This window comes from Cyprinodon variegatus, unplaced genomic scaffold (genome assembly GCF_000732505.1).
Source record: "Cyprinodon variegatus isolate N-32 unplaced genomic scaffold, C_variegatus-1.0 Scaffold30, whole genome shotgun sequence".
Classification (NCBI taxonomy): Eukaryota; Metazoa; Chordata; class Actinopteri; order Cyprinodontiformes; family Cyprinodontidae; genus Cyprinodon; species Cyprinodon variegatus.
In genome coordinates, this window is record NW_015150483.1 from 2115387 (window position 1) to 2126854 (window position 11468).

The window sequence follows — 11468 nt, forward strand, 5'->3', positions numbered from 1 at the left end:
TTAATTCCTCATCTGTTACAATACTAAACTGAGAGGGGGCCAGCACGTACAAGCAGGGACGACTTTAACGACTTCCTTTAACCAATTACAGAGTTGCTTCAGTCAAAACTCAGATGGCGAGTGAAATTACCTCACACTAAAACCCCAACGACAGCAAATGCGCCAGAAAGCGTTCACTGCATGGTTTCTTCCGCAGCTTGACATGTTTCACGGAGTTGTTTTTTTCATCAACAATGACGACAACAGAATTATTTGGTTGACGCAAGTTTTCATGATGATAATGAGAACTGATGAGCTAAACGTTGATCTTTGTTGACATAAACTTGGGAGTTCTGGGTGTGATAATCCAGAATGTTGTGGGTGTCTGACAGAACACTGGCACTGCGCGCTAAACTCTGACAAACTGTTCTTCCAGCCGTGTTTGTGCAGAAATGCATCGTTGCGCGAGCAAGCATAGCTCAGAGTCTGCTCTTTTCTCTCTCCAAACTGCTGGTTTGCTCTCAGCAGTATGACTCTTCCTGCTCTTGCTACTTAATAAACTATTTGTGGCTGATCATCCTCTGCCAAATGTAAAAAAAAAAACTTAACCTAACAATCAAGATTTTATTTCTTACGGCTCACAAAAGGTGATGCTAAACATTCTTTAACTTCTACCAAAAAGAATCCCTAAATTATATACCCAAAGAAAAAATTTCATTGCATACCGTTTATTTTTGAATAAAGAGCCAAGTGAAAAGGTACATAGATCTTTAAATATTTCTCTCTCATTGTTCTCATTTTTATCTATTCAAATACGATATAAATGATTCCTTGTATTGTCGATAAAACATTTTCTCTGTTTCCTTTAAATATTTTAACATTTTAGTTAACATATTCATTCAATTAGGTAATTTGTTGTATGGCATTACAAGGCAATTATGTAGGTTCTCTCTATTTTATTTCATTTTTTAAAATCAAAACCCTGTAAATGTAAATCTACTCCGACCCCTGAGCAACAGCAACTTAGGTGTAAATTGAAGAAATAAAGCCAAAATTGCCAAATTAGAAAGAAGTATTTTTTTTTTTTTTTTTTGTTCTTTGCTTCTTTTGGAGTAATTTTATTGATCTGTGTGTGATGCATAATTCATAGTAGATCAGGAAGTATTTGCTTTACGATGGAAACCTTGTATGTCTAAAACATTCCTTTATTGTACATGTCAGACTGTCTGTCTGCTATATTAACCAATATGAAGTGTTGAAATAGATTTGCTTTTTTCACAGCTTTTGTGAGACACTTTTTTTTTTAATTCATGAAAACATTTTTTTGAATTTTATAACTCAAAGTTTTCTACCCAACTGCAATGATGAACTGCACAGCAGCATTCTATATCAAGCTATTGGAGAGCCGTCAGTCTGGTAAAGAATCTGGTTGTTATTTGAAATTGTAAAAGTTAACTTTTTTTTTGCAACATAAAACTGACAAAAATCTTTTTAAGTTTTAGTTGACTAGAACCAACTAAAACTTTCACATATCGTAATGACTAAAAGGTGACTAAGACTAATAATAGTTGTCGTTCTGAAGATTAAGACTAAGACTAAATCTAAAATGGCTGTAAAAAACAAGACTGTTCACGGACTACAGGATTACAAAAAATTAGCGTATCACTTTGTGTCTCATCTGTGGTTAATTATCTCTTATTGGGTAAAGCCTGATGAGGCCGACCCAATCAGTCTTGCCTTTGAAATCAAGCTCTACCAGCTCTTCAGCAGACTGATACCCAGTGTAGAATAATAGCTGGGAACTTAAAACGAAAGCAAGTTTCTCAGTGTTAAACACTGTTTTGCATCAAAGCTATTTCTGATTCTGTTACTAATTAAATATAAACTAATGTTTATAAAAATTAGTCAATTAAATACATTAAATAAGTAAATCCTGCTAACTTTATAACATCAATCTATTGTTTATGTTGTTAAATTGTCGTTCCCAGTACACATATATTTACTGTTTGCATTTACAGTGATAAAGTCTTTCCCATGTGCCTTAAGAACAGGTGTGCATCAGGATTGTTGTGTTTCTTAGTTTACAAAGAAATTCCATCATGTTGTTTTGGGTAAATATAGCTGTACTGGAATGCCAAGGTAAACACATCCCTAATGACTGCTATCTCTAATGAGGTGATGTTGTTTTTCAAACAGTTTAAGTACATTTTTTATGTCAGGGGCAGGACAGTGTCAATTTACATTCAATTCGCCTTGAGTATTGTAAAAAGGAAAGCTAAAAATAGGTTCATTTTACTCTGCTTCAGAGACGCTGTCAGATGAAAGGGATGTTTTTTGTCATGCAGCGCAGCATTTTAGCCCATTATTTTCTTCCTGCTGTGCTGCATGTTTCTTGGAAATCAGGAAGGGCTGACCATAATCAGACTCTGTCTAGGAGCGTGTCAGTGCTGGGAGAGATCATGTTGCTTTCATCTGCTGAAAGCACAACAAACCCCCTGAGGTCTGTTGTTTAAGCAAAGGAAATATCACAGATACTGTAACTTTTAGGGACACTTTTTAGGCCAGTTTAAAGAGGCCTGAAATAATTTTTATTCTCTAATCTCTTTACACAAAGTTTTAATCTGACTCTGAATATTAATTGCAACCTGAAAAACATTTTTTTAACAGTGTTTGTATTTTTGTTTTCACTGTTTTACATATTTTTTTTGTAATCCAAAAATAATGCATTAATTTTGCAACATTTTTTTAAAGACTACTTATCGTGTTTTCTACTATTTTCACGTTTTCTGTTTTGGGTGCTCGGACGTCTAAACGAAAGTGGGTCATGCTGGCAATCTTGTTTTTACTCTAATAGCCCAACTCATTTGGATGTACGTAGATAACATGTACTGTAGTATGGAGATGTTAAAATAACAATACAAATTACAGGAAGGAAACTGTTTCACTGTGGGAAAAGCCCTGATTGCTGGTACATGGGTTCTTACAGTACCTAGATCTTTGCTGCATTTTTACAGCAGTTAACCATAAGGTCATACTGCTTTACACCACCGTTCCACTGTTTAATTTCTAATTGTTTGTAAGATTTGAAATGTTTTTATAAATATGGCATGTAGGATTGTCAGACATTTATCATAAAGGAGATTGATTTAAAAAGAAAACTCTCTAAAATAATTGTGACTAAAGAGACAAGGCATTTGATTTGATAGATTTATATAAAACAGGACAATAGAGTTAATAAAAAGAAAGTCCACTGGCCGTGTTTAAGGAAGCAAATGAAATGCATGAACATAAGTACAACATTGACACACAGCTATTAAGAAGAGTTTGAACAAGACAAAAGGACACTGAGAAATATTACAGGCCTGCTTAAATTCATGCATATAATCAGAAAATCAAAGCAGTCTTGTTTATGGAATCGTTAAAGCAAAAATGAGTGTGATTTTTTTCACTACATCAATATAAAATGACAAAGCGAGGCACTCATAATGCAGGAAAATACAGTTTTGTCTTAATTTCAGTGTTAGAAAGTGAATGCTTTCCTTTAAAAATTTGAATTTTTAAGCTATATAGCCTTTCCTACTGATATACTGTACAGCGCCAACTGATACATAAATATTAGAAGCAACCATTTAATGTACAAAACTAAAAACATAAGAATAAGCGGTAACAAATGCATAGCATAATTACAGTTTAATGACACCAGTGTGAGACTGAACAGTCTTTGCAGTCATCTTTACAAAACAATAAGGTCGAAGTAGAAAGCAAAGAAGATCCATATAATCTTAGAAAAGTTCACACTTTAGAAATCAACTTTTACAAAAGAAAATTACATTGAGTATTGCATTTTTCACATTTTTACATCATGGAATGGAGGATAATGCCACTATGGATAGTTATCTCACAGTGGGATGTGGGGGTCCAAGCTTTCCTGTTAGACATAATTGTCCTTTATGTTTTTAGTGGTGAGAAGCTGATTGGTACTTATGGACTCGGCTGACCCTCTGGACCCCCCACATCTCCGAAGACTCAAGATGACTCCACCCAGAGCAGTCAGGAATCCACCCGCCAAGCTGACGAACACTGCGTGACCAAATTCTTTGCTGCAAAGGACATACACAGATTTAGATGCATGTGTGTTTATCAGGTTGTTAATCCATCACTCTTCTCTGGATATACTTACTTTATTAGAGAATGTGTGGTCTCAACAGCCACACTGATGTACCAGGAGGTGATGATGATTGTTAAAAGACCTAAGAAAGGGAAAGATTTGTTACAAAAAACTAATTCTCAAATTTAATTAATTAATCATTATTGTCAGAGAATAGAAATAAAAAGAAAACAAAAGCAAATAGGAACAAACTGCAAGTTAGAGGTGATACTTTCATGCAAATGCATTTAAAATGTTTTTTGTAGGTAAAATAGCAGCTTTAATCTCCACAGTTGCCTAAGAAATGGAATTACCACTTTGCAACAATCTTTTTGACAATAGTCGTTTTTCCCTTCTTTCTTTTTTTTAAATCATAGAAGGGAGTTTTTTTCTTTGATGATGCTTTAATTTTTCTATTTGTGTCTCTTACTTTATAGCTACTGAGCTCAAACAAAGTTAGAACAGGGGAAAACTTTTAGAATAAGCATGCTGACACAGCATCCCTAACAGAGTTAATCAGTTGGTCAGCTGTGTGTTTCCTCACAATGTGGGGATTTTTTTAATGTTGTCACAGATTTCCTAGCCCTAAAATGTCATCATTTTGTTGTCATAGTTTCCTGTACAGTTACGCTAAAAAAGTGATTTACTTCCACTCATGTTATCCAGCTCTATTCAATCCTATATTTATCACATTGTATTGGTTTGCTAAATATGCATTTTGATAAATAACCTTCCACTTGAATGAGGATTTCAAAGCTGTTATTTATTCTTATTTTATCGTATTTCATTTTGTCAATTACTATAAAAACATTTGGCTTAAAAATTGGAAAAACAAGATAGTATGTTTTTACATAGACAAGTGATTTTCTTGCATAAGGGCAAACCCTCTGTCTAGCCACACCAACCAGCTAAACACACATACTTCCCTTATGCTGCTCAATAAAAAAAAAAACCTGTATTTAAACAGCTTATCTAGAGCATTAAGAATAAAAAAAGCGATCTTTTGGACACAGATATTTTGCAGTTTTAATTTAATCAGTTTTAATGCATCTTTTGATCAGAGGCTGTCGCCTATTATTCAGTGCACTCAGACAGTAGCAGTTTAAAGTCATCTTTACCTGCAAGCTGATGCACACAAAGCAATACTAAATTGGCTCAAAATGTAATTTCAAACTAATTCACAGCACAATTAGTTTTCCAAATGGGCCTTAAATTATTTTAGATTAATTCAACATCGCATGACAAGAGACATTTAACAATAATAGAAGTTAAACATTCATCACCAGCCCCCAAAGTTCAAGTGTGATATATTTATAAAAAGGCCATATTCATCTTATTTACCTGAAATGATAAACAGTATCCCTCCAACGATAGTTGCTTTCACTTTGCTTTGAGGTACAGCTTCCATGAAACGGGTGCACTTCATCCCCAATACTGAGGATATGAGCGCCATGGCAGAGAGGAAGAGGCTGACCAGCATCACTGATCTTGTCGCTTGGATATGAGCTGCAGGAACAGAAAGGTAGAATGTTTTCTTTTTTATATATATAAAGACATATACATATACATTTGCAGTCAAATTTATTTTGCACACAAAACAGAAAACAATTTTAATCCAGGAGCACATTTTAAGGAGACACAATCAGCAGGTTAATACTTACTTGGCACTTTCAATATATGCTTGTAAAGTTCACAGTTGCTTTTCTCCGCGGTGCCACTGCAGCTCATCCACAAACCGTCATAGACAGGATTTTTTCCTTGAGTTTGTTTCCCCCACTCCACCATGAAAGTGGCGGCAATAGTTGCAGAGACTCCAACCAGGGAGATAAGAAAACCAGCGACCTGCAGTCCAAAGCTTGCCATTCTACCCAAATGAAAGCACAGCAGATGATTTCAATAAAACCAAAGGACTTGGAGCTCAGCTAAAAAATGTTACAGACTATATTAAAGTGAGTGGTTGCTTATTGACTGAAGTGTCTGTCCTCTAAAGGATGCTCTAATTGCTGCGCGCAGCTGGACTCCTTTATTTATAGCTCCAGGCGCATGACGCATGACGCATGGGAGGCTCATCAGCTGCAGCGGATGCTGAGTAAATGTAAACATGTTCTGAGCACTTCTTATCAGATGAATTCATTGGTAATATCTAAAATGATAAAATAATTAAGCAGACAGTAATGAAAACATTTATTTATTTGTTTATAGGAAAGAAAACCACAGTAGCCTCTTCAAGTCATAAAATTAATAATGGTATAAATGAAGCTTTGCGTAAAATTTAAATATAAATATCCAACAAATGTATGAAAAAGAGAAAGTTTTTATTTCTAAAAGATGTAATAACCATTGCTAAAACAATAGTAACCATAGGAAAACCCAAACCAAATAATGTTTTTTTCAGTTTATTTCTATTTATTTGTGAAAAATGCCTTGAGACATATAGCCTATAGTGAATTGCCACTTTATAAATAAACTAAATTGGATTAAATCCTAATTAAAGTGGAAAAACGGGTTCTTAACATTTTTGTTCAAGAATTTATTTATTATAACTCTATTATTTAGAGTAGGAACTGTGTTCATATCTTGTGTTCAGATCTTTCATAACTGTGATTTATGGAGTTTGCTAAGACTCATTTACCTGATGTTAACATTTAGATCTGTCTAATAAAGAAAAGTTTCTGGAGTGTTAAAGTATCTTCATTCATTCTATTTGGGCAGAAGTTTCTAATCTTGTATTTTTAAGGATTAAAAACAATGCCTTTGCCTTTTCTGCATAAAATAATGAGGAAGTTCTGATTCAAAAATGTATTGATATCATAAGCACACTTACTCATTGGGAACATGGAAGTTAAATCTTAGGTCAAGTAGTGATTCAGTGCTGTAATGCTGCCGGACATCAACATATATGGTAAGATATGTTGTCATACTTTTATATGTTAACCAGTTGGACAATATTCTGTAATTATTAATAATAATGTTCTGGGAACAGGGCCTTGCAGTGCCTGAAATGTGATATTTGTCTGTTCATATAAAATTAAATGGTAAGGCTTTAGCAAGTAAACTTCGCACCCCTCTAACAGCAAACACCTAAAGGCCCATTCTTTAGTCTGTTAAACAATCAAACTATTTCTAAAGCAATGTTTGGGTTCAGTAAAACATATAGAACACACGTTTCAACCTGGAAATAAAAACAGAAGCCAAGCAACAATTAGAGGGTTTTATTGATGTGAGAAATATAACCTTTGTTAAGACCCTGGTGGAAAACGTAAGCGTTAAGAATTGTGATGTCATGATTGAATGAGTGAATTAGGATGGGTACGCGTCCCCACCAGAGGCCTAACACTAGATTTGGAATGGCGGCCAAAGGAGGAAAGTAAACAGATGAAAACAAGGATGATAGCAGAGACGGGGTTGAGGAGGGTTGCAGTTCCATGGTGCAGAAATGCCATTGGTGGAACAGTGCAGCAGAGTTCTAGATGATGATTGGCTCTGGCAGAGATGCGGCACAGGCCTGATAGACCTGTAGTAATAAAGCACCAGAGGGAGACTGGATGAGAGATGATCCTGAATTAAGTTTTTCACTTTAGTTTCATAACTGTTAAGGTGAAAGTTGTAGCAATTTAAAATCTTTGCTAACTTAAAGATATAGTGGAGGATTTTTGCGAATTTTTGATGTCCCCTACACTTAAAAAAAATGCACATACACAACCATGCACCTTCTCACGAGGGTCTATAAAACACGTGCAAGAGCATGCACGACCCTATTTCTCTTCGTGAACACTCTGTTTAAAAGTTTCTGTTTTCATCGCTCATACAAGCCAACTTTCCTAAAGAAGATTTGCAATTTTCCCACTATGTCAGACTCACGTGAAAATATCACCACTGGATATTTTGATCGTTGAGTCTGGTGTTCGGTATGTAACATTCCTCAACTTCCACATTATGGATATTCAATTCAGTTTATTTATATAGTGCCAATTCCCAACACATTTAATCTCAAGACACTTTACAGATACAATAAAGGCAGACTGATTAAAAGTTTTTGTCAAGGAAAACCAGTTAATTGCTTTGAGTCTTTGACTTGCAGGACATGATATGGGAAACTGTAATAAACTAAAAACTTAAGACAAAGAAAGAAAGAAGTTGTAAAAGCCTCAAGTGACAAGTACGATTTTGGCTTCTGCATGTAATGATCTTTAGAGTAGACACTAAACTCAAACTGCATGTTATTAGAGGTACTGTAGGCCTAAGGCAGACAACCAGCAGGGGAGCCAATGAAAATGCAAACTTAGAAACACTTGAGATTCCTGCCTACGGTCATTGCTTTAAGTGTCCTCTGTTCTTATTTAATAAACAAAGTAGGAGTGCTGGGTTGAGATGTTTTAATTCTTCTGCATTAAATATTAGTGCCAATAAGTGAGTAAATCAGTGATCAAATCACTGAACTGCTGTGCTATGAAGATAATGACAGGATTACTAAAAAAACATTTTTGACAAACCGGTGTTTTATATCTGACAACATTTTTTGCATCCCTGGTAATTTAGTCAAAGGATCATGGGAGATGTGCTTTGAGATATACCATGATGTTCCACATTGTAAATGTGTCATCATAAGAGAATTCCGCTTATGCCATCCACTTAGCTCTATCATAGATGTCCTTATCAGTTTAAAGGTCTTTAAGCATCTTTTCTAGAGAGAACATCATGCAACATTAAATGTAAACCTAAGAGCAGTTATTTCACCCAAATAACTGAAGGTTAATGGCCTTAATTGTAATTCCTCCTCCTTGAAATCTACAGCAGAATGTTGGTATTTTTCTAAATCAAGTCTTCATTTCATTCCAAGTTATCTGATTATTCGACCATATTTGGTGAGGAGGATGCCAGTTTGTAAACAATTGAATTTGCTTCATAGATTGTAATCCTTCTCCACCCTTTCCTGAAACGATTCTCCAGCAAAACATTTCTCAGCAGCTCACGTTGTACCTCCCATCAGGATTTCTGTTAAACATGTTATGGAGTAACACTTCATTAGAATTATTGATCTTTATCATCTCATTCAACAAAGTCTGACCTGCAAGCCAAAGGTTGCTCATTTCTAGAAAACTCCTTTGTTAACCTGCAGCCAACAGATATTACCGGATTGCAAACAATATCAGGAAATCTCCTGCACGTGTAATGAGAGTGTTAGTAATGCATGGTGCTAGTTCAAAACCCTATTAATGCGCAATAGAAAAGGGCTTAATGTTCTTTAAGCAGGTGTAACTTCTAAGGAAAAATACCCCCCCATTTATTTATTAAATTGTTGACATGTGTGTCATTTATCTGAATGCTGTTTTACATTAAGGGAGGATCTATTTAGTGATTAAGAAGCTAAATAAAAAAAATCATTATTCCCGTTTATAAGTGTGCATAGAATGGAAATTGTGAGCTTTATCAGGTAATACTAGTGTAAGTAAATTATGGTTATGGTGGACACTTCAATTCAATTAAATAAATTTTTTTTTTCATTTTCATTACCTGGGAGGAGGTCGGAGTAGAGTCGTTGCTCCTCCATGTCGGAAGGAGCCAGCTGAGGTGGCCCGGGTATCTATTCCATATGCCTCCTGGTCACCTTCCTCGGGAGATGTTCCAGGCATGTCCTATTGGGAGGAGGCCTCATGGAAGGCCCAGGACACGCTGGAGGAACTATGTCACTTAGCTGGCCTGGTGTCGCCTCGGGGTCTCCCCAGAGCAGCTGGATGAAATGTGTGTGGATCAGGAAGTCTGGGCATCTTTGCTTAGCAACCCTGTCTTGTATAAAGCAGAAGAAAAGGGATGAATTGATGGATGGATATATACAATGAAATTATTGTAAAAAAAACAAAAACATTTTTAATGATTAAAACCTAAAAAATAATTGCAGGACACTTTCAGAAGTTTATCCTTGGTCTACTTGGGAAAGCAAATCTGTCGGACTATCATCTAGCCCTTCGGAGAAGGTGCGGCCCCAAGTTGATTGGATGGAGCTGAACATTGCAGGTGGTTCAGATGAAGGTGTTAAGAGTCTTCTGCATTGAATTTACGCTTAAGCTTAATTCTTTCTTAAAACAAAAAAAGCAGAAGATTACAGCTGTTTAAAACAGAAACAAATATATTTATTGGATATGGGAGATGGATTTGTAGCTTTTGACATCTATTACATCAGTTGCAGTAGATGTCAGCAGTCTCTAGCCAACCACATGTCTTAGTCCTGTCCAGATCTCCCTTTAGCCTAAACATCTTGTTTACATGCTTAAGGTAAAACTTAGCCCTGACCCAACTTCTTTTTTAATTCAGTGTCCCCTCAGTTAAATTGCTTGAATTCCCATTGATAAAGCTTTCCCTCCTTTATATAATAGCTGGGTCAGCATAGTTTGGAAAAACATTGTACTTAAAAAACTGGATACTCTCTTGCAGGGTTTCCCCGAGAAAAGTAAAAGAATACAGTAACTGAGCTTAGAATATCTAAAAAGAAACAAATATGTATTTATTAAGAGATAAGATGCCCCGCCAGGTTTCTCATGTTTTTACTGTGTTTGTAATTTTATTCTTTTTTTATACAGGTTGGTCTTATTTTGCTTCTTGTCCTGCCATGGATTTTGAGGCCACTGCTGTTCAGGTTACTATTAATATCAATGGACGTTTACTATTGTAAATACTGTATCTAGACTTGTCATCTGCAATCATTTATATATTTATATAAGCTCTATCTTGCATTTAATTCTTTCTGCATCTGTTGAAACAACAGTCTACTTGGGAGTAGAACAACATTTGGCAAAAAATCAGTCAATTTTATCCTATTAAAATAGGATGTTATGTTAAATTATATCATATTTTAGTTAAAAAAAAAAGAAGAAGAAGAAGAAGAAGACAGGAAAAGCATATATTCCAAACAACCAACCTCTACTCATGCAGGGCACCAGATTACAGTAATACAAATGAGATTACAATAAGGATCGTAAAATTAAACTCTGTTTGCGGAAACCAAGTGTCATTTTGAATCACTTTAGGAGGTTTGTTACTGGCAGCTAAAAATAAATCAGCTATATCTTTTGTGTTGAAAACATTATCTCCCCAGATCCATATAAGGGAAATGATTAGCAAACTCCTTAGTCAATAGTGTTAGCAGAATTGTTAGCAGAATGCTGATGTGAGTCAAATAGGAGTTTATATTGTGAAACATTTCCCATTAAGCACACAGCTGCTTGTTGGATCGTGTTGCCCAATCAGTAGCTACACTCACAGGCTTATGTTATTTAGAGTCATATGATCTGGGGGAAATTATAAGATAAGAAATTTAGAACATGTAAATCAACACACAGCTTTG

At 35.3% G+C, this 11468-nt stretch overlaps 1 protein-coding gene across 1 annotated transcript; it reads right to left on the reverse strand.

Annotated features, from left to right (window-relative positions):
- Window positions 1-3181: 3181 nt before the first annotated feature.
- On the reverse strand, window positions 3182-6113 carry LOC107101041 (claudin-19-like). Its single transcript, XM_015399797.1, has 4 exons — window positions 5788-6113; window positions 5468-5632; window positions 4160-4229; window positions 3182-4079 (listed from the first exon to the last, which is right to left on the reverse strand). Exons 1-4 carry the CDS (start codon window positions 5987-5989, stop codon window positions 3911-3913), a joined length of 606 nt encoding a protein of 201 aa, XP_015255283.1. The 5' UTR covers window positions 5990-6113; the 3' UTR covers window positions 3182-3910.
- Window positions 6114-11468: the final 5355 nt, after the last annotated feature.

Excerpts from the sequence above, each read along its gene's own strand:
- LOC107101041 (XM_015399797.1), bottom strand. The coding sequence starts at position 5,989 with ATGGCAAGCTTTGGACTGCAGGTCGCTGGTTTTCTTATCTCCCTGGTT. Across the intron at positions 5,633-5,787 it reads GCATATATTGAAAGTGCCAA|CTCATATCCAAGCGACAAGA; the intron begins GTAAGTATTAAC and ends CTGTTCCTGCAG. Across the intron at positions 4,080-4,159 it reads ACCACACATTCTCTAATAAA|CAAAGAATTTGGTCACGCAG; the intron begins GTAAGTATATCC and ends TGTCCTTTGCAG.